This window comes from Colias eurytheme, chromosome 21, assembly GCF_061535395.1.
Source record: "Colias eurytheme isolate Ceu_HAF_F1 chromosome 21, ilColEury1 Martin Lab GWU primary, whole genome shotgun sequence".
Lineage (NCBI taxonomy): Eukaryota > Metazoa > Arthropoda > Insecta > Lepidoptera > Pieridae > Colias > Colias eurytheme.
In genome coordinates, this window is record NC_143000.1 from 4,790,947 (window position 1) to 4,818,913 (window position 27,967).

The 27,967-nt window shown below is 33.8% G+C and overlaps 1 protein-coding gene across 1 annotated transcript; it reads right to left on the reverse strand.

Moving 5' to 3' along the window:
• Br140 (bromodomain-containing protein 140) lies at nucleotides 1-27,612 on the reverse strand. The gene is made up of 23 exons (XM_090114685.1): nucleotides 26,947-27,612; nucleotides 26,496-26,735; nucleotides 25,812-25,955; nucleotides 25,435-25,528; nucleotides 25,071-25,172; nucleotides 24,560-24,698; nucleotides 24,269-24,377; nucleotides 24,104-24,190; nucleotides 23,779-23,998; nucleotides 23,434-23,530; nucleotides 22,782-22,959; nucleotides 22,457-22,620; nucleotides 21,219-21,412; nucleotides 20,666-20,748; nucleotides 19,719-19,854; nucleotides 19,337-19,465; nucleotides 19,008-19,097; nucleotides 18,067-18,181; nucleotides 17,605-17,709; nucleotides 3,499-3,606; nucleotides 1,911-2,028; nucleotides 1,257-1,357; nucleotides 1-1,028 (listed from the first exon to the last, which is right to left on the reverse strand). The coding sequence occupies exons 1-23, from the start codon at nucleotides 27,394-27,396 to the stop codon at nucleotides 698-700; spliced, it is 3,534 nt and encodes a 1,177-aa protein (XP_089970811.1). The 5' UTR covers nucleotides 27,397-27,612; the 3' UTR covers nucleotides 1-697.
• Nucleotides 27,613-27,967: the final 355 nt, after the last annotated feature.

Consider the following 27,967-nt stretch of genomic DNA (forward strand, 5'->3'; position numbering starts at 1 on the left):
GCTGGCTCACATTATCAGTATCCCAAGCTAAGCTTTGATTATTTACATGTACACACATTATTAAATACAATCATACTGAAATACACACTCAATATTATAATATGTAAGTTTGTAATGTTTGGAGGGTAGATGGAAAAACCGCTTATACAATAATTATTAATAATCACCAGTAATGTTAATAATATATAAACGTTGAAAATTCTACAGCTTAATTTTATTACGAATTGATATGAATACGAAATATGAATAAGTTTAAATTGAAAATTATTGCGATTAAGAAATAAGAGCGAACTCAATTCTCAAATTTATTTTATAGTAACACAAAAACATAATAGGAATAGCAATGTGTAACCTGTAACTTCACAACTAAATAATAGCCCCCATCAAGATAATCTCAGCTTTCACTGTAATTTAAAATCACAGCGCTACTTCAGTTCTCTACATTCTATAAGTATCTTGTTATCTAATCATATGTTTTTCACATACAATTTAAAAGATTAATACTGACGCAAAAAATGTCGCAAAAGTGACGCAATACGCATTCAATCCCATATCTTATTCATACATTTTTCCATCTACCTTCACAAACTGTTTAATCGCTGCTATCACTCGACTCCGGCGTTTTGATCTTCATATTGGAGAACATGCCAAAGCTGAACGTGCGGTGTCGTTGCGGCCTCTGCCTTCTGAACCTTTGTCATTTATCTCCATCCACTTGTTTCCTGAACTGCATCGCGTCCCCAAAAGCTTTCTTCACCGCCTTTCTATCTGTTGGTTTCCTAGATTCTACTAACTTTGCTTGATCTACTGCTTTGTCTATGCCTAATTGTTCCAATTTATTCGGTGGCAGCCATTGCCAAGTACGCTTGACATCAAAGAATAGTACAAGGTATAGGATTGGCTCATGAGAGTAGTTCTTCTTGAGATTCAATACGTCTTGCGGTGGTACGGGGAGCGGTACGCCATTGTAGACGAAGCCTTTTGGCATTTTCGGGTCTATTATAAGAGCTGGGTACCATGGGTAACCTCTGAAATTGAAGAAATTTGAATTATGTATTGTAATTAATGTGTGTTATAGTGACAATAAGTTATTTAAATAATTCTTTTTTTTAGCCAACAAAAAAATATTGTCTAATTAAGAACCTCCTCTTTTTTTCGAAGTCGATTAAAAATGTCAGTATAGGAAATAGGAATGTACAAGCAACATTTTTCTTTATATTAAAAAAATAGATGAAACCTGTATATTATGTAATTACCTGCATTTGGCCCATACTAACTGCAAAGGCTCCAGATGGACATCTGTGCCTGAACTTTTCACGGGCGTTTTGGATGTTGTCGACCGTGTGCCGCGACCCTGCTGCAAGTCACATTATTTATTTATTTATTTCAAAAGCGAACAATTGTTGACTCTTTATTACTACACTAAGGGCTGATTTTTCAATCCTTGGTTAAAACTTATTCGTCGGATAATGTTTAAAACTACCATTTTAAAAACGTATTCTAAATGCCCGTATTTGACAGTTTACGTGACATTTTAACATTATCGTGTAATACTTTATTGCACGGGTAAGTTTTATCCAAGCATTGAAAAATCGGCCCTTAATGAAATAAAAACAAAGGTACAAAACTAGTTATTGAGTTTGCTTGCAGGATATAAACATAAAATACACGAACAAGTGGATTATTTTGAAGTGAAACTGACGATAAAATAAATGTTCAAATATTTTACCTTAATAATAAAATTATATCGTTTACGGAGAGTACCTAGGATTAGCAATAATGCTAGGTACTATCCGTCAATTTATGAGGTAGCATAAGTCTAAATAAATATTAATCTAAACTAATTGAGCAATTTATCCATTATATCAACTTCTCGCAACTGAAAATATACACTTTTCTACAAAACTAACCTTTTGCGGTGTAGTGGGGGGTTCCTTTTCAACATCAGCTGTTTGCGCTCGTCTCGGTCGCCGGCGTCTGTCCGTCGCACCGTCCACGTTTGCTTCTGCAGCCTCGTTGTTGCTTGACCTGTATAAATAAATAAATAAATAAATATTATAGGACATTATTACACAAATCGACCTATACCCGGCGCGGCCTAAGATGATCCCTATGACACTGACAGTTATTCTCAAGAGACAAACTTGTAATGGCGTTACCATTAAATTAGAAACGTATTGCAGGCGTCTAAAAATGGCATTTATTAATTTTTACGTAGCTTTATGCCATTACAATGATATTCCGTTGGAATTATAACAATTCTTAACATTTACGAGAAATTATATCAATCTGACTTTACGTTTACGTCCTTCAAAACTTACATCGTTGGCATTTATCGACTAGTGCGGAAAGTATCGATAAACAAATTTCGATAATGGAAACGAGTTCACATTTTTTCCATGCTTAAGCTATAGTTCATTCACTATTGAATGGAACAGAAGATCGCAGCATAATTAATTAATTAATTACCGTTCGCGTTAATTTACTTACCTATGATAATACAAGTTTTTTTGAAAAATTAAATGGGGATTCCATTTTCATGATAAAATAATATACACTGTGTTAAACGGGTTAAAAATTACGAGAAAATGATAAGGTGCATTTTTATGTTTTGGAAAACTTTCGTTTTACTTACCGTTTCGTTGACATCATAGACGTTAAAAATTCATTTTATAATATTTGTAAAAACATGTTTACCGACGTGGCTGAATGCAAACCACGCCTTTGCCTATAAAATAGTAAAGTATCGACACGATCCATCATACGAGCAATCACTAAGACGAACTGTCATAGGGATCATCTTAGGCCGCGCCGGGTATAGTCCCACAGTAAGCTCAATTAAGGCTTGTGTTGCGGGTACTAGGCGACGATAAATATAATATTTAATAAATACATATATAGATAACACCCAGACCCAAGAACAAATAATTGAGTTCATCACACAAATATTTGCCCTGACCGGGGATCGAACCCGGGACCGTCGGCTCAGCAGGCAGTTCCTCTCCTGTTCCTCTACCTCTGGTGTTCCTCTACCACTGCGCCAACCGCGTCGTCGGTTATAATAATGGTAAAAGTATGGAATATTACATCAATCAATCAATCGATATTTTTTGACAAATAATTAAAATAAATTTGAGTACGTACCAACGTGCGGAATAATGCACTTTACATACAAATATTGCTGTTCTACTTTGTAACTAGGCACAACATTTTTCAATAATTAGTAATTATTTTACTACTGTTTACATTAGTATTCCTATTTATTTATGTCAATAAAGTTATTATTATTTATTGATTTATTTATTTATACTGTTCCCATTGTAGAAGAGATCCTATCATTTTTATTTCGGAAACATACATAACATTTTATACCGTTAACCCATTGAGCCCCTTGAACGGCCCGATCGGGCCATCTGTGATTCCGGGGCCTTATTAAATATGTAAAGAATTTACAAATTGAATTAAACAAAATATGATAATAATTATAACGCTATTCACCCTTCATTATCACTAGAAGAAAGTGAACACGATCTATCGGATCCGTTCTCGTCGTAGTGCGTGCACGACGAACATGATTGCGACCACACGGAACTGCTGCTTGACGACCTGGGGACAAAAAAAAATTACCGGCCTAATTGATAACCTCCTCCTCCATTAGACTTCAAAAAAAGGAGGATATATGATGAATTATTATACTTATACATATTAAAAACAATTATTAATTAAATTACTTTAAGGTTGATGTTCCGACCGTCCCTCCATACATTTTTGATTACCTCTAAACACTTAACACAGACACTATTTCTTTAAAACTAATCATTTTATCACTTCTCTATAATGAAATGTGTGCGCGTTCGACCTTTTTAATCAATAATTTACAATATTTACTTAGAAAAACAACAGTAAAATACCGGAAAAATTTGACATTTCTACAGTAGTGTGCGTGACTTTTGCCAAGCGAAACACGACATAAAGCACGACATCTAGCGCATAGACTATATACTTATTACAGATCTAGCGCGTCAATGTCTAAACGAAAGGCGATGTTTAGACATTGACGCGCTAGATGTCGTGCATTCGCGTTCGTTATCTTATACATAATGAGCATAATTCTAATAAATCAAAGTTCTGTGTAAAAATTGAGTAATTTCATTTCCAATCGTTCAAAGAAAATAACAATAAAATAAAATAAAACTAATGACCTTAGAAACTATGTTTTTTTTTGTAAACAATTTATTACTCATTATTGTTCGTGATTAGTATTGTGGCTAACATTGACTCATCAGTTCATCACTGAAACCAGTGATAAATCAGTACCTATATCATATTGTGTTTGAATATTTTTAAACAATGATATAAGTATACAATTATTATAAATCGGTAAACTATCAAAGTAATCACAAACTTGCAAACATTGGTAAAATGTCCAGTAGTTTATGAGCCTATTCATTACAATCAAACAAACAAACAAAGTTTTCCTCTTTATAATATTAGTGTAGACAAACACTATGAATACGATCACGAATGCAAATTCGGGGATTTTCTAATTATTGCTAAATAATAATTGAATTCGTTTTGAAATACTCTATAATTTTTAGTGTATAAATAGACATTTATAATGTGGTGCTCATTTTTTTTGTACTGCTAACGCTATTGTAGGTACCTATTTTCGTTGTTTTATTTCAAGTGAACACGGCCATACAATTTTGTCACGAGCCGCCTATGATTGTAGGTACTTTTGTTAGGCTCCTTCGTCGTCCGCGTCGCGTCGGCTCGAAAGTTCTTGATTTCATTGTCACGCGCTATGATTTGCGCGCGGATTTTCTTGTGTTGTGAATTTATTTTTGTATTATTATTATTTTTTATTTTTTTTTTATTTTATTGATTCAAATAAAATATTTCACTAGTATGCATTTGAGACTATATTGTATTATGTATAATTTATCGTAGGTATAGTTATTCTTATAACGCAGTTATATTTTCGGTGGGACAATTTGACCCGTGATTTTTCTGAAATATCACCACGTTGCAAATCACATCAATCATACACACGTATGACGAAAGTATAGTGGCTAACATTGACTCATCAGTTCATCACTGAAACCAGTGATAAATCAGTATATCATATTTTATTGTGTTTGAATATTTTTTAAACAACGATATATACAATATTATTATAAATCGGTAAACTACCAAAGTACTTCCGAATTTTCAGACAGACAAACAAGTAGTTTGAACACGCAGTTTTCTTATACTAGTAGCAAAAATCAAAACCATAATATTATGTTTACCTACTATATTTTACTAAAAGTCGAGTGCGTCGAAATCGTAAATAATATATGATCAAACGAACTTCAGAGTGAAGTTCGATCATTATTATATGAATCGCTTCATTCGAAGATATTATTTACTATGTAGTTCCCTTTTTCAATGCTAGCAACCACGCACGCCTTTAGATTTTTTTTTTTTTTATATTGAGGGTATTACGACCTGACAAGTATTTGCTCGCTTTGAACGATATTCATTATTTTTAGAGTCTAATCTTACAAAACTTTGGGTTAGGGTGTGGTGGGTGTTAATATCTTCGAATGAAGCGATTCATATAATAATGATCGAACTTCACTCTGAAGTTCGTTTGATCATATATTATATTTCATCGCTTCATTCTTCAGATATTATTTACTATGTAGATGTTAAGAGATAAAAGTTTTGTAAGAACCATTTTGGGTGCAAGTTTAGAATAAAACGTAAACATCAATATTATTAATTTTGTATTATAAATTAACGAAAATATAATTAAATACTATTTCTGTAAAATCGATTATGCAAATTCGTTCTCATTAAATACATTAAGTTTATGCAAAGGTTTTGGAATGTTTTGTCCAACCAGCAGTTTTACGTATATTATACACCACTAGCAGAGGCAGCAGAAGTTGAAGCGTGTCTTGTGCTATGTGAATTAAATATTGAAATGTTGACACTACTTTTCGATAACACATTTTTGATCCAACAACTTATTGTTGGAGTTGTGGCAGGTTTATTCGGTTTTGTAAAAGTAAGTAATAATCTATTTTCCTCATCCTTCCTAAAATGTTTTGTGACATAGATATAATCAGACAGTGCAGTAGCGGGGCAAATACTTATATTTTGTTTGAAATATGGAAGTTTAAGAAAAGGTTGATCTCTACCTGGAGCTGAAGTTTTTACGAGGTCTGTAATGAAAAATTTAGCAGGCAGTGATGCCTGAGAAATAAATATTATTAATATTTATAAGAGATAACGTCTGCACTCGCTGTGCTGTACACAGCGCTAATAAAATTACTAATTTTTTATTCAATTGTTCCAATTTTACGTTTCTATTAGGAAACCAGCTTAAGATATGGTTCAAAACTAATTGTGGGTCCCAAGAATAATTGTATTTAGGCATTCATCTGACCCGATATTATTTCCTAATATTAAAGATAGGCAGACGTGTGAGTTTAAAGTACCATACGAAACCCCTTTGTTAAACTCTTCTGTTATAAATGATATGACAGCCGCTACTGTACTCTCAAAATTGGAAATATTCCAATTTAGACAAAACTGCCACCATAATTGATATGTTACGTTATAATATTGCTTCTTAGTGTTACTCGAAAGCGATGCCAACATTAGTTAGATAGCTTCCCATGGGATGTATCTCCGTAGGAAGGCTTCACGGAGAGCCTCGCTGCAGCCAGCGTTAGATGTGAGTGCAGTGGGCGCTGGACTGGGATGAGAATGCGTTAGATTCGTACCTATCTGTTTTCAAATATATAATTTTTGATGATATTAGCTCTCTGACGAGAGGGAACCATGGCTGCGAAGGCCACCACGGAGAAACTTGTATCCCACACGCTTCGTATCGACTTCGATATCGATTCAACTATTTTTTGTAAACATCTCAAAATAAAAGTAAATGGGGAAATGCGTAAAAATTTATATTATTCTAATTTATGGTGAAGGCGTCGACACATGACGCATCAGGGTCGAGATGCCACGACACTTACTTTCTGCATTTAGTATTGTACCTAATGCTCTTCCAAATTTTTTGATATGTTTCATTGCATAAACTCCATTCGATATCCGGATTTATTCTTCTTGGCTGTGTCAGTGTCGACGTTATTTTTACTATTAATACCTATAAGACGCGAACCACCATATGTTTCGATGCTCGCATCATTGCCACAGTTACTTTGTTAGTTTGTTAAGGTGGAGAAATTGTATGCCACCCATTTTATTTATGTTACTAACTGCAGTTTTGTTATCAATTCGTAATAATATTGCACAATTAGAATAGGTGTTTGCGAATGTTTATAAATTTAAAAATGCAGCTCTAAATAATTTATGAGATAGATTTTTTCACATTCTTTCCATGAACCATGCACTCGTTTATTACCTATTGCAAAAATACCCCAACCTGTCCTTGAGACATTTGAAAAAATACCTAATGTAAATTTTGGAGATTTCATAAAATTTGTTTTATATATTATGTTGTGACCACCAATTTAATTGTTATGTTGATTTAAAAATAAAGACACTAACGACACGAATTCTCGGATTGTGCAAATAGGTAATTTTGAAAATTTATTAATTAAAATATGTGCAATGTTATTACGTTTATCATCAGGCAAAGAAAGTTAGGTTACATGAATCATATATAACCCCAAGGAATTTACATTTTTGACTTGGAACCAATGAAGTTTTTTCAATAGTGATTACCAAGCCTAGACAAGATAATAGTTTTATTGTCTCTTTTAAATTATTTAGGCATTCAGTATAATTTTTACCTGTACATAAAATATCGTCGAGGTAAATGACAGACTTAGAACCTCGGCTTAAGAATGCTATAACTTCCTTCATTAATATACCTAGTAAACACTCTTAGCGCAATAGAAAGACCATAGGGCATAGCTTTAAACTCTTTAAGTTATGCTATTACCTTTGTTATTTATGAAAAATTTGTGAAATACCGGCTCAATTAGCATTAAAAGGTAAGTTTCTTTAAGGTCTATTGTAGCCCATGAAACATTTTCGGGAATAAGTTTCGACGCCGTCCTATGATCTTCGATTTTTAAAGTGACATTTTTAATATAAATTTATTAAGATTAAGTATGAATTTTTTACCGCCGTTTGATTTATGTGCTAAAAATATATTTGGGATATATTTGCCCTTTACTGAGTTACAAACATGAATATCTCCCAAGTCTATAAGGTTATTTATTGCCACAGGCATGTCAGCTTTATATTGCCCCGACCAAAATTAAGTACGCACTGAATTTTGAAAAACTTCATTAAAAAATGGTAAATCCACACCGTCTTTAACCCATTTAAGAACGGTTGTATTATTAGTAATTTTACGCCAACAATCGTAAAATAACGTAACTAAATCTTTATTGTTATTTTGGTGCACAATATTAGCTCGAGCTGGTCATCTTTGGCTACGAAGAGGGGATTGGTCTTTGTATGTCCCTCTTGTAACCTTCTCGCCCCCCCCCTGTTTGACTGAAAGCGAGAAGGTGTCTGCCAGTTTTCCTGGAAACTATTGCGAGATGTGTGTGCTGTATGAGCATGTGAACTATAAGGTTTTGGTGTAATAACCTTCGAAGCTTTTATTTTATCCGATACATTGTCTCCAAACAATGTATTATCCCTTTCAGAATGATCGACAACTTGCAAAAAAGTTTTGTCTAAACAAGGCCTAATAAACTTTTTTCTTGATTCCGTTTGTCGATGATGGAGGTCCGAGAATATGCGACATATACACTTATAAACTTATTGGCCTCCATCTTATATTTCTTATTACGAACTAAGAACTTGTTCTTACTACGTAAATAGGAGATTATTATTAACGCCTGTTATAACGGCCCCCAATTATTGCCAATGCAAATTAACCATTTTCTTATCCCAGAATTTACCGGATTCAGGGGTAGCAGCCTGAATCTCCGAAATTTACGTAGGAGCCTGGAGTAATACGCAATTTTCGGGAATCTAATAAGTTTTTAGAAAACTTTCTTAAGGATCGGCAACCATATTTTGGCGAGACTTTCGTGAATTTTTTCACCATATTCTGGAATCACATCATTAGCCTCGCCCAATGCTGCTAAGATATCAGGTTCTAAGTCGACAGGCTCCGATTGAGGGGCCGTGGTATCAACCGTTACTGGTTCATTTGCTTGAAGCGCAGCTGAATCCGTCGTAATGTACATAATTCCCGGCAAAGAATTTGTCGGTGGACCGTTTCTAGGATATCTGGATCCGGTAACAAAAAATTTTGTTATCGAGGGTACTTATAAAATTATGATTTAGGGTTATTTTATTTTTTAACATAAGTTGATATTCAACTAACAAACCATCGTGCTATTATCTCGAATAGCCTCCTGGTAAGCTGGTAATTATTAAACAAGTAATTACTAATTATATATGTACCAATAAAGATTTATAATTTTCCAATAAAAATACCATTGTGATATCATCGCGGATATCCTCCCGGCTTTTATTTTTATTTTTTATTCTATTAAAAATTTTCGATTTTAACCTTCGTGATGCTATCTCGAACATCCTCCCGGTATAAATATGTATATCAATACATTAATGATATTTAAGTATGTACTCGAAAGTAAAAAATTACATAACCTTTGTGATGCCATCGCGGACATCCTCCCGGCATAAATTGAATAATATGTAAATATTATTTCACTTCTAGAAGTCATGAACTATTAAATTACCTTTGTGATGCTATCTCGAACATCCTCCCGGTATAAATATGTATTTCAATACATTAATAATACTTAAGTATGTACTCTAAAGTAAAAAATTACATAACCTTTGTGATGCCATCGCGGACATCCTCCCGGCATAAATTGAATAATATGTAAATATTATTTCACTTCTAGAAGTCATGAACTATTAAATTACCTTTGTGATGCTATCTCGAACATCCTCCCGGTATAAATATGTATTTCAATACATTAATAATACTTAAGTATGTACTCTAAAGTAAAAAATTACATAACCTTTGTGATGCCATCGCGGACATCCTCCCGGCATAAAGTAATATGTAAATACATATTATTTCACTTCTAGAAATCATGAGCTATTAAATTGCCTTTGTGATGCCATCTCGGACAACCTCCCGGTATAAACGAAAAATATTTGAATATTTTTCAACGCTTCAATTTCGTAAGTTATAAGAAACTTTCATTCGTCGTATTACAGATCGAAATAAAGACACTTTAAAACTCCAAAGTAAGTACTTACTTGTGTCGTCTTCGGATTCCGAAGATGATATTATAAGTTTTATGTTTCTTTAACTTCCTAATCTTCATACTATAATCAATTTTCTCCTTCGAATTTCTCTTCAACATGACGAAACTTGCACTTATTTGAGACGTCCGTATGTTGCGGCGCACGAAAAAGGAATGAATATCGTTCAAAGCGAGCAAATACTTGTCAGGTCGTAATACCCTCAATATAAAAAAAAAAAAAATCTAAAGGCGTGCGTGGTTGCTAGCATTGAAAAAGGGAACTACATAGTAAATAATATCTGAAGAATGAAGCGATGAAATATAATAGGTAATATAATGTTTTTCACCTTCCTGGTTATTTTCCCATAGTAAATAGTGTTTTAGGTTTGTTGTTGTAGGTAGGAATAATAATAATTATTCTTACTTGTTGGTTATGAAATGTATATTGAAATAATTTACTTTTACAAATCATTAGTGATATTAGTTTTGAGTGAAAATGCTTGGATCAGCATAATATTATATGGTACTTCAAATACATGTTTTGATAAAAAAACAATAGTGTAATAAAATAAAACTGCGTTTTATTGTTATCAATGTTGACAGTTTTAAATTCCAAAATTATTGATCAATAAAATAGTTTACACCAACAAATATAACTTTTATTTTTATAACCATCGTTCATAATATAAACCGTAGCAGGTGGCGTTTTGAAGTTCTGTCTACTCATACAGAAAAATGGAAAACTTGTTTTTTTTGTAAACAATTTATTACTCATTATTGTTGTTTGGCTGTGTGTTTGGCAACTCGAAGCGTGGTCGTCCGTCGTAGGTACTTTTGTTCGGCGTCGCGTCGTCGCTCGTCCCCGTCGGCTTGATATAAAACATTCTTGATTTCATTGACACGCGCTATGATTTGCGCGCGGAATTTCTTGTGTTGTGAATTTATTTTTGTATGCTATGCATTTTAATTGAATCAAATTGCAATATTTCTCTAGTATGCATTTGAGACTATATTGTAATAATTGATCGTGGGTAGGTATAGTAATTAATTATTCTAATAACGCAATTATATTTTCGGTGGGATTCAAAACAAAAAATTGGCCCGTGATTTTTATGAAATTTCACCACATTGCAAATGATATATGTATTATACAATTACAATTACAATTATTATAAATCGGTAAACTATCAAAGTAATCACAAACTTGCAAAATATGCTTTTCCGAATTTTCAGACAGACACACAATTTTATTAGTTTGTTTTAGCAAAGTAGGTACCTATACCTATACGCTTACGTCGCGCGTCGCGTCGTCGAAAACGGTGCGCCCAGAAACAAACATACCTAATTCAGTTACAATCCTTTTTTTGTTCCGTAATATATTGTATTCTAATACGATTTTTTTTATTCGTCGGCCAGTTCTACTAGGTATAAAAAGATAAAATTGAAGTATAATTATTGTAGCGACAGCCATATGTTACTATGTTTTCGTAAATATGTTTTTTTCACCTTCCTGGTTATTTTCACATAATCTTATATATATATATAAATGAATCGCAAAATGTGTTGGTAAGCGCATAACTCGAGAACGGCTGAACCGATTTCGATAATTCTTTTTTTATTATATTCCTTGAAGTACGAGGATGGTTCTTATGTAGAGAAAACGTAAACATGTACCACGGGCGAAGCCGGGGCGGACCGCTAGTCTTATATATAAAAATGAATCGCAAAATGTGTTGGTAAGCGCATAACTCGAGAACGGCTGAACCGATTTCGATAATTCTTTTTTTATTATATCCCTTGAAGTACGAGGATGGTTCTTATAGCTAGAGAGCTAGTTAGTTTAGTTTTAGTGCAGTGGCAGTGTAAATGTTGTTGTTGAGGTTATGTAAATTTAACACTTTAGTTAACTACCAAGATATAAAGAAATGAGGATAGGACACAATAACTATTGGTTGAGGTATTTATAAACTCATAATATACTTTTAAAAAAATCACGTTTTAATAAATTTCTAGAATTAAATTAGAACAGCTGATTCAAAATAGCCTAAAAAATCTTAATAATAATAATTACGCTTCACAGCAAGAAGAAATGTACCATATATGTACCCGCACAAAGTCGATATTGTGTTGCCTACCGTTCGACTCAATGGCTAGGGTTGTAACTACCTTTAATAATTATTACCAAACTAATAAACCGAGTGATGCGAAATAACCATAATTCTTTTAGAGTTTGATAAAATGATCAGGCAGGTATTTTCTTTAATCCTCTGAATTCTCGGTTACTAAATTGTATCGTTGAAATTATTCTTAATCGCGTAAATTTAATAAATAATCATATGGAAAACACTTTTCATTTGTTTTTTTACTTTCACGCCCAACTACTATACAATAATTACGTTGTTTCAGTATTTTGACGAGAAAACGCAGGAAACATCCGTTGTATCATTTTAGATAGATTGTATATTTTGTATCTGTAGAATTGAAATCAAAGCTATGTATATGTTGTCTCCATTCTTTTCTTATCGGATTGTTGATCCCAATGCGAATGCGTCACTTAAATTTTATAAAAGACAATTAAGAACATCAAAAATAAAGTGATACGTAAATATTTCACAGTGCAATATATTATGTAATTAATAATAATTATATATTTATGAAAAAATAATTACATCAGATTTAATAATAGCAATTGTTTTGAATGTACATAATATGAATAAATGATTACATCATAATAGTAATAATCACAATTGTTTTATTTCCCATTTGTTGCAACCCTAGCATATTTTCATGTAGCAGCAGAAGTACCTACACTGGCGGCGCGGCGGCATCGTGCGACATCAAAGGCATTGCCTTACTAGGTAAGTTTATAATGACTCATTTCTTTTATTATATAATTTACGTTTTACTTTTACAGAATCCGATTCAATGGATTATGAAGACGAGTCACACAACGCCATACGATAGTGATGATGAATGAACATTTCAATAAATGCATGCGTGTTTTTTTATGTTGTTTTGTAATTGTTAATTGTTTCTTAAATAAAGAAATAAACTAAATATTTAAATGATGATTTGTTATTTGCAACACAACTTTATATTTGAGATTCTTTACAAATGTATATTTAGTTTTGTATCATCAAATTTATAAATTTTATTCCATAGTTTTCAAAATTAAATGTAAATGACCATAAAAACATTAATAAAGTAAATCATTGATGTAAGGTCAGGGAACGTAATACATATATACATCTGACCATGTAGAAGCTAAGTCTTGTTGACTGCTGAAGTCTGTAAAGTTTTGTTGTCTGCTGAAGTCTGTACGCAATGAAAATGTCTGCCGTTTCGAAAATAAGTTTTTAAGACCCTAATAAATAAAATATATGAATGGCAGATCTGGTCAAATACTTTCAAAATTGTATTTTTTTCAGCACTTTCATAAGTGTCTGCCAGAATGTTATCCGCGTGATAATGGTCTGCCATTGTTATTTTCCGATAGTAATAATAATCTATTTTCAAATATCAAAATGGCAGACGTGGTCAAATGGTTTCAAAGTTCGCCAAAAATTTCCACCTGTCTTACCTAAGCGCGCGCCCCGTCCACCACTCTGGGCTTAGTGACTCCTCATCTCATGTATAGTAGGTATAGGGGAATCAACACACAAAAATACAGGTCTGGTCAAATACATACAGGTAGCTTTGCGCTAGCTCTCTAGCTATTACTTCTTATGGAGAGAAAACGTAAACATGTACCACGGGCGAAGCCGGGGCGGACCGCTAGTAAATAATAAAATAATAAATAGTGTATTAGATTTGTTATTGTATCTTGTATACCTACGAATAATTATTCTTACGTCTTGTTGGGAAATGTTCAAATACCTACCTATTGAAATAATTTACTGTTACAAATCATTAGTGTTATTAGTTTTGAGTGAATAGGCATGGATCAGAAATTCAGAATATAATATGCTACTAACTACTCAAATACATACATGTTTACACAACAAACACCACTGACCTCTATAACTATAAGTTATAGAGGTCAGTGACCGTCAGTGACAAACACTATGGATACCTACGCTCGCGAATGCAAATTCGGTGATTTACTAATTATTGATACCTAGTCATTGAATTCGTTTTGAAATAGCCTGTACTTTGTAATTTTTAGTGTTATAGACATTTATAAAATGTGGTGCTCATTTTTTTGTAATAAATCATCCCGAACGCTATTGTATTTTCGTTGTTTTATTTCAAGTGAACACCTATACAATTTTGTCACGAGCCGCCTCTGGCCTCTGAGTGAAATAAACAAGTCAAATGATTTTTGTTCTAATTGTATTTTGGTAGTAGTTTGTTTAGAATTTACATTACCATTGTTTAATTTTTATTTTGTATTTGCAGTAAAATAAAAAGATGAAAAACTTCATTAGGTATATTGTACGACACCTCACTCTGAATCGCGCTAGCGAAATTTTTTCGTTACACAGCACATATACAACTTTCGGACAATCTTCATTGAGGCCGGCCGGCAAATCGATATGTCGAGAAACTTCACTTATTCGATGGAGGTATTCTACCTTCCTTCCTCCACAGTTGTGGGACCCCGACGTGCATTGAACACGCAGCTTTCTGATACTAGTAGCTAAAATCAAAACCACAGATATGTCTGTGATCAAAACCATAATAATATTTTTACCTATTATTTTACTAAAAGTCGAGTGCATCGAAATCGTAAATATGTTTTTCACCTTCCTGGTTTTTTTTTCCATAGTAAATAGTGTTTTTGATTTGTTGTTGTATGAATAATTATTCTTACTTGTTGGTTATGAAATGTATTTTGAAATAATTTACTTTTACAAATCATTAGTGATATTAGTTTTGAGTGAAAATGCTTGGATCAGCATAATATCATATTTGCTACTTCAAATACATGTTTTGATAAAAAAAAAAACAATAGTGTAATGTAGGTAATAAAATAAAACTGCGTTTTATTGTAGGTAATCAATTTTGACATTATTTATTTCCCAAAATTACAATAAAATAGTTTACGCCAACAAATATAACTTTTATTTTTATAACAATCCTACTTCCTACTAATGCGAAAGTTTGTGAGGATGTGTATGTGTGTGTTTCACGCAAATACTACTGAACCGATTACAATGAAATTTAGCACACATATAGAACGTAACTTGGACACATTGAATAGGTTTTATCCCGGAAACCCCACGGGAACGGGAACTATACGGGTTTTTTTTTTGAAAATGCGGGCGGAAAGCTAATCGTTCATAATAATATAAACCGTAGCAGGTGGCGTTTTGAAGTTTTGTCTACCCACACAGAAAAATGAAAACCACAGGAGATTGCCCAAGTGACTATGGCACTTGGTATCGCAATCAAACTTATTGTGTCAAGATGAAATATAGCTCAATTTAAAGCTTGATGTTAGTACTTTTAGATATGATTAAAGTTTTTATGTAAATAAGCCGCAGTTCGCGACAATAAAAATAAAACAATAGTTTTATTCAACACTTCAAAAAACTACTTAATCGAGTTTAAACTAACGATGAACGTTAAGTTTTACATTTATTACATAGGTAATATTTTAATTTACAAGACAAATGTGAAAAGTAAATCGTAATTTAAACATTATTTCAAAATAACATCGAACAATGCGTCGAACACATTCATTTGACATTTCAAATAGAAACTATGACATATGACGTTTGCAAGAGAGATAGATATAGGTATGTGTCAAAACAAAACTTTTACTTTTATTTCTATTTATTCGGTATAATTACAACTTAATAGTGATAAATATGATCATTATAAATACAAATAGGAATTAACAATATCACGAACACGTGACACAACTAGTATTTTACCGATTCCATACGTAGTCATACATGTTTCAAAAGAAAAACTTTTACTTTTACTATTATTTCAATTTATCCGGTTTAATTAAGACTTAATATTGATACATATGATCATTATAAATACAAATAGGAATTAACAATATAACGAATACGTGGCACAACTAAAATTTTACCGATACCACCCGTGGTCATTCTCCTTTGTGGGTCATTTGTAACAGGATGGCGGTTCTACAGCGAAAAAAGAAAAATGATGGTCAGAACGCTGATACCGGATACCTTAAGATACTGTAATATAAAATATTACTAGATTAGATAAAATATTATAGGTAGTATCTTCACCGTGTGTGACGCGCTTTACATTCACGCCATCTAGAGTTAAATCTTTATCATTTTTGTATACGTCTGTGTGTGTAAACGACCCTGTATGCAATGACAGATGTTAAAACGCATAATTTTACCGAATTGGGTGGATTTTAAGGCAATGATATAACATATTTCAATAAAATATAATATTCAGTAACCGCCATGACTATTCCTAGGTTTGATGACTATTCCAATTACGCAAAAACTCAAATAAACTAGAAATGTAGAATTCAGCGCCATCTAGCGGGATATTGGCTGGGAACAGATCGTTGCAATCACCTTAAATAGTTAAGTCTACACTAAATTACCATTTACACTAAATTCATCGATGTCACATTTAGTTGCTTTATATCCGTGTTAACATTCCTCAGGAACACAGCCATACCGTCATAAGACGATATTATTGCACAAAATAATCTCCACTCACCCGCAATTTTTTTTATTTATTTTTTTGTCAAGTTTATAACACTATTGTGAAACGTTAGAATAAGTGAATTGTAAAATTCTTTGAAATAAATGTCTCTGAACCTAAACCTATATCGATAGAAGTGCGATTCTACATCTTTACAAGTCAAACATTCACATGCAATAAAAAACCTTGACTTTCGACTAAGCTCAAAATTTGTCCGAAGCAAAACTGCCTACATGTCTATTGGTCGAGTTTTCCAATAAGCGTTTAAATATTTTATACAATGTTGCTCAGATATTTTTGTTTGTCGATTTCTGTTTAGGCGATTATAAAAGAGGGGCACTTGTTTATAACTTAACTAGCCGCTCCGCGCGGTTTCACCCCCGTGGCTCCTCTCCTGTTGGTCGTAGCGTGATGGTATATAGCCTATAGCCTTCCTCGATAAATGAGCTATCTAACACCGAAAGAATTTTTCAAATCGGACCAGTAGTTCCCGAGATTAGCGCGTTCAAACAAACAAACAAACTCTTCAGCTTTATAATATTAGTATAGATTTAATTTAAGAATTATTATCAATAAGATCATGATATTTTTACTTAGATTTTAGACAGAGTTAACTACTATCTCATAAAAAATATGAAGAAAAGTAAATACTATAAAATTATAAATATTAATATTATTTAAAAAACAATATTACCTGGATAAAGCTAAATCACTATCTGAACCCACTTCGCCGGGTGGACCGCGGTATTGCAGGAAAGACGCCGACACTGGCGCTTTACTATCTGAAGGTAAAGATGATCTGAAAATAAAAACGTAAAACTTTTATAAAAGTTAAAGATTTTCACGACATTTTTTTCTTTTGATAGAGCAAAGCCAATAGTGAATGGACTCTGCCCCGAGGGCATATTATAGTTCAAAATCTTCCGAGGTAAATAAAAGTACTAAATAAGGTCATCGGAAGGAACTGAACTGAACGGAAGGAACACATAATATCGGAAGGAAATTTTATTTTATCAAGACTTGTAATAAAACATATAACAAGCAATTCCTACCAATTTAAGACCTTATAAGCGATTTCCCAAGGAACCCATATACATAGAAATTCAAAAAAGATAGATGTATCAAATTGAGCATAATATATTAAGGTATGTAATACCTAAATAGATCAGGAGATGACGGTTTATCTTTGTCCTGTTTCCGGGGCCTTCCACGGCCTTTTTTCCTCGGTTCCGGTGCACGTCCCAAGCTGGCTGATAATGTGGGCAACGTTGCTATAACACAATATGTACATATATCACAAGTCAATTACTGCGTTAAAAACAACCGACTTCAAACTTGCACTTGCAACATTTACAAATACAGACAAAAATGCTCATAAAATAAAAACTACTGGGCCTATCCGAATAAAATTTTTATGGTACCAATTCGACACCATCCCGCATCGAACAAAAAAAGAATCACGTAAATCGGTTCAGAAACCACGGAGTAATCGGTGTACATACATAAAAAAAAAAAAAAACATACCGGCCGAATTGATAACCTCCTCCTTTTTTTTGAAGTCGGTTAAAAATATAAAGTATATTTTGCTAATTTTTATTAAACCTATTAGTTTTCCGCCCGCGGCTTCGCCCACGTTTTTAAAGAAAAACCCGCATAGTCCCCGTTTCTGAGTGATTTCCGGGATTAAACCTATCCTATGTGTTAATTCAAGTTACCCTCTATATGTGTGGTAAATTTCATTGTTATCGGTTCAGTAGTATTTGCGTGAACGAGTAACAAACACATCCATTCTCACAAACTTTCGCATTCATAATATTAGTAGGATAGACCAGTTTTCCAAGATTTTTATTACATTTATGTACCCACTCCACCTGGTTACCTTAATTTTGTAGTTATTATGTTTTTATTAGCTGCGTTTAAGCTTGAGAATTTTGTGTATTAATAAAAGATACTATTAACTGTATAGATGTAAATATGAGTTAATATTTCTATTCGCTAAACTCTATCATCTATGGTCATTCATATAGTCTGCATTTATATTAATATATTTAACCATCAAAATATATATCCTTGTTCTTATTTATCTATTTTCCTTACCATCAGAACCAAAGCTCTTAGGCGGTGTAGTGATGGTAGAGGGCGGCACCAGCAAGGTTGGTTTTCTGAGTCCTCCCAAAAGGCCAAGTCCTATGAATTTAATTCGAATTAAATGAATGAAAGTAATTGTTATAAATAACTAAGAACTTATGACAAACTTTTAATTTACAACTATAAAATAAAGAAGAAATATTTAAATGACTACTCACAAAACGTGATTTTTTATAATTCAGATTTTATGCACTTTTCTCATTAGAAAAAATAATTTTATATAGTTAAAAAAAAGAAAAATATATATCCCACTATTTTAATATATTGAAAACAAATACCTGGACTGGGTGTTGTTGTCTCTGGCACTTTAGTGGGTGACTTATCAGGCGTCACCAATTTTTGTGTCCGCTCCACTTTTTGTGTCTTCTTGTTGGTTATCGGTGTTTCTGAGTCTGATGTGGCCGTTTCTGAATTGATAATAATATTAATATTAACTTATAATTAGAAGAAATTTCATAAAACGTCGTCTTATTTCAAAATAAATAGAAAAAATTCGATCACGATCGCCTATTCTTTAAAAATTCAGGTACCTGCGCGCTCGTGCATTCGCAGCTAACTTCCAAACCGCCATTAAGTTTGAATCGAACTTTATCATTGCTACAAAAATACCATAGACAACACATTGCACCATAGTCTAGTCTATGGTTGGTATCAATATACCATTATCCTGCAAGTGCCTCGCCACAGACAGCGCGGGTCGTCCTCTCCCCCTCCTCCCGCGGCGGCCCCTCCCCCTCCCCCTCCCACGCCACCAGTTGCGGTTCACTTTGTTCTTCACTGCTGGGGATGTGTCGCGCTGCAAAAAAACAATATAATATCTCAAACAATTTTAATAATTACTAGCTTACCGCCCGCGGCCTTGCCCGCTTTGTCTAAAACCCAATAAATTATATACTAAAACCTTCCTCTTGAATCACTCTATCTATTAAAAAAACCGCATCAAAATCCGTTACGTAGTTTAAATGATTTAAGCATACAAAGGGACATAGGGATAAAGAAAGCGACTTTGTACCTACTATGTAGTGATGAGCAGAAATCGCTATTACAGCAATAAGAGCAGCCTTTTTTTGTGTGAAGTTTTGTACAATAGTATTAAACTCTTTGATATTGTATTAGTTATATACAATTAATACAATATCAAAGAGTTTAGTAGTGCTAAATTTAAAAATTATGTAAAAAACGTATTAGTTCAGAGAGCCTATTACAGCAATAAGGAATATATATGGAAGATAAAAACCCATGGAGGGTTATCGCGTAAAAACCACAGGGCAGTTCTCTGGCATATTATGATAATATACAGTTACATATTTTGTAAAATTAAATTGTAATACTGATATGATTTAAAAGAGCAACTAGAGTTTCTTGCCGGTTCTTCTCCATAGATACTGCTTTCCGAATCGGTGGTAAATGTAAAAAATATGTATTGACGTTTCAAAAGTGCTTCTCCAAGAAGTCTAATTGAATAGATAAATGTTTGAGTTTGAGTTTGAAATAAGGCATTTATTTATAGTCAAATTAATCAATTTTATGTAATGTTTGTATATTTAGCACAACTATTTATGAAATATATTTTTTTATTGTGATAAATTAAAAAAAAAACTTCATACCGTATCATCCTCGGATGCTCGCTGTGCACTAGGAGCCCGTTTTTCACTTCGCGCCACTGACACACCACGTTCACTGCGGGTATCTATGAAAATAATTATTCTATCTAATTATACACATAAAATATTACACACATTTTATTTTACATATTTTTATTTTATTTATGGCGCGCTACCGCTTTAGATACTGAATGATAGCACACGAGTAGTATTAGTAGTTAGCACAAAGAGACGACTGTAGTATATGTCTAATTAGCCACTTTACGACGTGCCTCTTCCGGTGCACGCACACACGCACACGCACACGTACACACACTCCGTCCGATTAGGGCCCTTCTGGCCTTCTCCACTCAAGCGACAGCCCAAGCCGAGGTTCGAGATCCCCGTGGCGGGGGTACGCCCTTGTGCATGTCGCTACCAGGGTGAACCTTCAGTTCACCCCCGCGTCCGCGTTAAAATGTAGAAGCCCTTCTGGCTTACATTGAGAAACACCACACAAAAAAAAAACGTACACACACACTCACACCCACCTTTACTTACTACTATGGCCACTCACCAGCAGTCCGCTCGCTGTCGCTGCTGCTCCGGCGGGCTCGCGAGTCGCAGCTGCGCCTGCGCCGCGGGCTGCCCCGCTCGGGCGACTCGCCCGCGTCACCGTCACCCGCAAGCGCCAGCATACCAGCCTCGCGTACATCGCGCCGTGCCTGCCTGAATACAGGCTTGCATTGGTCGCGCATTTTAATACCCGCTCTGTAATTGATTGAAAAAAAAAGTTTGCATGTCCTAGTGTACACATGTAAGAAGTGAAACTACTTTATGACCTTATTTTAAAAAAAATTTACTATAGGCTACTTTACAGAAATACGTCGAATCACGCGTGGTAGCTCCGTGGTAAGGAAAAAAATGGCGCGTAACGGAAAAATGTCACGCGTAACGAAAAAATGTTACACAAAATTTTTTTCCAACCCCGATAAAGAAGTTTCACTTCAAAAAAATAAAAGTAAGCTAGAACGATAAAATTTTCATTTGCACTATACCCGGCGCGGCCTAAGATGATCCCTATGACAGTTCGTCTTAGTGATTGCTCGTATGATAGATCGTGTCGATACTTTACTATTTTATAGGCTAAGGCGTGGTTTGCATTCAGCCACGTCGGTAAACATGTTTTTACAAATATTATAAAATGAATTTTTAACGTCTATTATGTAAACGAAACGGTAAGTAAAACGAAAGTTTTCCAAAACATAAAAATGCACCTTATCATTTTCTCGTAATCTTTAACCCGTTTAACACAGTGTATATTATTTTATCATGAAAATGGAATCCCCCATTTAATTTTTCTAAAAAACTTATATTATCATAGGTAAGTAAATTAACGCGAACGGTAATTAATTAATTAATTATGCTGCGATCTTCTGTTCCATTCAATAGAGAATAAGCTATAGCTTAAGCATGGAAAAAATGTGAACTCGTTTCCATTATCGAAATTTGTTTATCGATACTTTCCGCACTAGTCGATAAATGCCAACGATGTAAGTTTTGAAGGACGTAAACGTAAAGTCAGATTGATATAATTTCTCGTAAATGTTAAGAATTGTTATAATTCCAACGGAATATCATTGTAATGGCATAAAGCTACGTAAAAATTAATAAATGCCATTTTTAGACGCCTCCAATACGTTTCTAATTTAATGGTGACGCCATTACAAGTTTGTCTCTTGAGAATAACTGTCAGTGTCATAGGGATCATCTTAGGCCGCGCCGGGTATAAGTTAGGTTTCGTAGCTAACTTACTTGTAGAAAACAGTATCCTTATTATTGTATGTGAGACAATTTTCGATCATGAGTTGGAAATCAGCTTCCACATCATCTATCGTCTTGTACAGGCCCTTGTCCAATTTCTTGCCCATCGTGCTGAGATCCATCGGGTGTTTCACGATTGTACTATAATCAGGTACCTGGGAAATACATAATGCATTTTAGTTGAATAATCTATCTATAATATTATAAAGTTAAAGAGTTTTTTTGTTTGATTTTATCTCACGAACTAATGGTCCGATTTGAAAAATTCTTTCGGTGTTAGATAGCCCATCTATCGAGGATACACGATAGAACTAACCTCGTTGAGATCCACCGGCTCGGTGAATATGTCGCTCGCGTCGCGCTGTCGCAGCTGGCGCAGCAGCTTGTGCAGCGCGGCGCGGTCGGGCCGCAGCGAGTGCAGCACGCAGCGCTCCCACACGCGCGTGTACTCCGCCTTCAGACGCTCCCGCTTGCGGACCAGCTCGCATAACAACCTGAAAACAAAAAAAAAAAGAAGGGTTGCACTCCGGGAGTGCCGGCAGAAGTGAAAACTTGATTATTAACGTTGAGCATGTTTGATATTTTGGAATGGTATCCGTCTTACGCTTTTTCGATCAGGTCACGTGTCCTGACGCGAGTTTAATATTTTATACCCATTACAGAAAAAGTGCTCAACGCCGCTAAAGAAGTTTTCACTTCAAAAAAAAACGTTTTTTTGGCAACAGAAATTACAATGAAATCAAATCAAAAATTTCCAATGAAACATACAAAAGCAAAATGAGCGTGTGTGCCGAACACACGTGTTAGAAGTGAAAACTTCTTTAGCAAGATTCAACGATACCAAAATCGTCGCCTTACTCCATGACGTTTTACTCTCAACGCGCATAGAGAAGTTTCACTTCAACTTAGAATAATAATTTTTTGGTAACAGAAATTACAACAAAAACAAATACAAATGAAAAACATACCTCGCTCTTTCCAGGTCTTGTCTAATTCTCTGCCAATATTTGAGTTGGTTGCAAAGTTCTCGAACATTCACTGTACCATCCTGGATACCTCGGCTACCTGTATACATATCATTAAAATATATTATAAGAATAACTATAATAATCGTTTTTTAATGAGCGATATTGATGATGAGTGAATTTTAACTTTACTGCCGCAAATTAAGGTGTGAATTACATTTAACGTTTTCTAAAACTCTACTCGGACATTTTTTGGTTCAAGTATTTGTCATTTGTAGTGTTTGAGTATTTGTAGTGTTTGAGTAGTTGTATCTATCCACAATCTTCTAACAGAATAAGAAAACTCACCATGATGACTAGTCAAGCTCTGCAATCTTCTCAACAGCGGCACTCCGTTCCGACTGTGCCGTTTGAGCGTCCAGTACGCTAGTAGTCTCTTCATCAGCTGTGCACGTGCACTGGGAGGCCCGTGGGCCAGTTGCGCTATCTCAGCCACTCTCTCTGCAGGTAGTGTAGGCACTAGCACTACGGGTGCCCATGTCCGCTTTAGTGCTAGTACTCGGCGAGCCTATCACAAAATAATAATTAATAAATACAAATTCTACCCATGCTATATGTAAAAGTATTATAATCGTTAATATTTTTATTTAATTATAGCTAATAAAATACTCACTTGTTTAATTTTATCCCTGCCTTTCTGTCTGATTGCTGACAAATCGCCCGACTTTGTGTCACCTTCCGATTCGGCTGCTTTCCGCTCCTATATAGAAAGTAAAATTAAAATAATAACACATCCTTTATACAATTATAAAAGATATTTTATAATAACACAATATACCTGCAATATATGCGCAGGAGTGTGCGCATCGCAGTACGCCATTTTAGCAACTTGCACCGGCTGGCTCGGGTCCCGCCCGGTGCCAGCTGCTTCCATCTTCATGTATAAACTGACATAAATATATGAACAATTAAATAAAAAAAATGGTATTGTTAACTACAATTAGCTCTAATTGAATTATTGTACTTAGATGATCTGTAAATAAAAAAAAATATGTACTTATAATAAAAAAAATAGTTGCATAATGCATAATCAACCAATAGAAATTTTCTTTTAAACATAGATTCTTACCCAGCCTGTTGCGCACAAGTAACATGGAACGCAGAATAACAGTTGCTTCTATGGCACTGTATACACGCCCCAACGCCTCTCTGCTTGCAAACCATGCACTGTAGCTTCCAACGCGCTGGCGGTATCGTTTCTATTGAATCTGAGACATTTGTGATATATGTTAGTTTTTGAATCACAAATCAAAATATAGTAAATGAATTAAAAATACATACTGAAAGGGTAAATATGAAATGTTGAATATTAATATTTTATATAAAATTATACTTTCGCCAGAGCTACATTATTTTCTAAATAAAAACAATTAATAACCCAGGCCCTGGAACCACAGACACAATAGAAAATCTATTGTGTCTGGGACCGATCGGGCCGCTTGAGGCTCAATGGGTTAAGGTATTAACCTTGCAGATCAACTTAAAAATTGCTAGTAAGAAACTGTTCACATGTAAAACAAAGTGGTACAAAATATTTTTTTTCTATTTGAGGGTAGTTTGGATAACACTTATTTACGTACCAATAGGTTCCAAAAAGACGGTATTCGCGAATCGAACTTCAGGAATCCAAAGCGCGCACACCACGTGTGCCCATGTCCCTTGGTCTGTTTGTTTGAATGCACCTAAAAAAAATATTTTTTTTATTGATGGATACATAATTAACAAATTCATAACATATTGCTTGAATCAAGTTCTGTAGTTTTATTTTTAAAGATTGTAATTATATGAATGTCTATAATATAGAAAGAATTCATAAATGAATTAAGTAAATAAATTACGAAATAAATAAAACCAAGAAACCAAATGATGAGAGACTAAAAAATCTACTCAAGTTATTCTACATTTTATAAATAACACAGAAAAAATTTAATTCTTAAATCTTACCTCCAGTATTTGGACAAAGAACACAGTTAACAAGTCTAGATGGAGACTGTAAACACCTTCTGCAAAGCCACTGGCCTTCTGGTATGTATGGCACCTACAAAAAGCATACAATTATTTCTGGTTTACTATTTAGTTTACTTAACTTTTGAACTATGTGAACCTACTTAAAAAATATGATAGACTCAGCACCATATTGCAACATTAAATCTTTAAATGTTGGGTTCAATAATATAATGAATAAATTGCATTTAAACACTCCTAAAACTCTTTAATTTCTAAATATATAATACTTTTGATCTAAGATCTAAGTTAATCAACATAATATGCATATTTAAAACCTGAAGTAAGATTCAGACAAATAATACAAATATACATACTCCATAGCAATCCTGGTGGACAGCCAAATTGCACATGTCACAGAATAGAATGACATTAGTGTTTTGACACTCTCCGTCCATGCATATGCAACATACTGCGTCTTCATCCACTGTTGCTGCCGTTTGCTGACCATTTTGGGATGCCTGCAAAAAAGATAATCAATTATTAAAACAATGTCAGAATATAATGCCAATTGGTGCAAGGATGTAATGTGCCTGTGCAGTTATTATTAAATCATATTTCCTACAATCCTAATGAAAACAAAGTGGTCTAATTTTATGTTGGTAAATTTTTTACCACCTATCAAAATTTTTATTGATTATAATCAATTCATTTTGTTTAAAACACTCATTATACTTATTCAATCCTTCACATACCTTGGCTAGCTAATAGGATTAAACTATCAGAATAATTGTGCAGTTCTTTTTAGTTATTTGTGACATGATGGATTCTATATAAGTACTTACCTCAGAATGCTCGCTCTTTGAACATAAAAACTTTTAAATATGACCTTTTTCTTTACAAAACATGATTTAGTAGTTTCTGAAGTTTCCTTTCTTAAGTTTAAAAGATATATAAAACTCTCATTATGTACAACATTACATTATATTAAACACACAATTTATTATTTATTAGTACTTAAACATACACCCAAACCAAAAGATAAATTCCGGAATACTCACTTGAAAGTAAGATTCCTTCTCCAAGCGATCCATGAGTAGTTCCAAGGTATCAACAGACACAGGTGGCAAGCCCTGCTTGGCTCGATTCTTGTTGATAATTGAGAGCCAGGCTGTATCCTCCTCATCAACATCATATTCAACCTCTCCATCTAATTCTTCAGCAGATTTCTCAATGAAACGGATATATGCGTTTGGTCTAGCAGGTGCGTCACAAACTCGCTCATTGTAATCTTCGATCAGCTGCAAGTGGATATCATCTAATGTTTACTTTTTATGGGTAAGTTATATAAGGTACAGAAACAGAAGTCTGACTACAATGTTGCATCCAAATAAACTTCATTATAGCAATAATGTATCATTTGTATATTCAGATGTTGTTAAAAATAGTGTAATATTAAAATGTATTAAATGATAAACCATTACTATTAGAGAAACATGCAAAACATATTACCCTGAAGCTTGCTTCTGGCAACTTAACATGTGGTTCTTGTGGTGGTTCCACAAATGGTAAAGGCTTTTCTAACTCGGCATTCCGCTTTTCCCATTCCTCCAATGAAATAACAGGTACAGGCTGATCGATCGGCAATCTACTTATTTTTCCATCAATTTCAAATTGTACTACTTTTTGTGCCTCAGCAAACGTCAATGCTTCCTTTGGTGGACTTTGTAAGGCGATGTCCCCAGTTGGTACTGCTGCTCTTGATCTCCCTTTTTTTCTGTTATTAGTAACTGTAGGAGTCGCCGGTGTCGGATTATCATGGTCATAATTTACCAGATGATATTGTAAACCACACAAACTTTTATACACTTTATCGCATTTCTCTAGCGGACATTGATAAGGCGGCGGTCTATTTTGTCGCAACTTTTTGCAAAACTCTAGCACATCGAAATCCAAACCCATTTTTACGAACACAATTACAGCGTCATAACATTCAAATTAGGTGAATTAAAATTGACGAAATTATTCCATATGAATAGAGGATCAAGGATAGCAACGGTCCTTTACTCGTTTTACACTAGAAATACATGTTTTTTTGGTAAAGTGAAAGGTGTAACCGTATAATTTTTACGCCACAAGCGTGAGAAAATAATTTCACCGAAGTGTCGAACTTCGAAGTACGAAAACAAGAATAATTTGACGTTTCGGTAATAAAAACAATATAATATGTAGAATGTTGCCATTAAAAACCTAATCTCTTTATTTATAGGATGCATAAATATTAATAAACCTTTGAATATAAAACAAGCAATAAAATCAACAATACGGGTGATGTAAATGGTACATATTATATTTAGTGAACTGTGAATTAGTTACCATAATAATTCACATAACTAACGCGATAATCTTGTGTGGGAAGACATAATTTTATGTGAAACAAAATAGACATAATTTAACGTCATTTGCTTTGTATATTAATAATAAAACGCTTAATTAACTTTATATCATTTTAATCGATAATTCGATCTAACGT

What these genes read in the sequence shown, in the direction of transcription:
- Br140 (XM_090114685.1), bottom strand. Translation starts at nt 27,396, where the DNA reads ATGGGTTTGGATTTCGATGTGCTAGAGTTTTGCAAAAAGTTGCGACAA. An exon ending in CGTCTTTTTGGAACCTATTG is followed by an intron (nt 24,699 to 25,070) that starts GTACGTAAATAA and finishes CAAATGTCTCAG; the next exon opens with ATTCAATAGAAACGATACCG. An exon ending in TTAGTATGGGCCAAATGCAG is followed by an intron (nt 1,029 to 1,256) that starts GTAATTACATAA and finishes CTTCAATTTCAG; the next exon opens with AGGTTACCCATGGTACCCAG.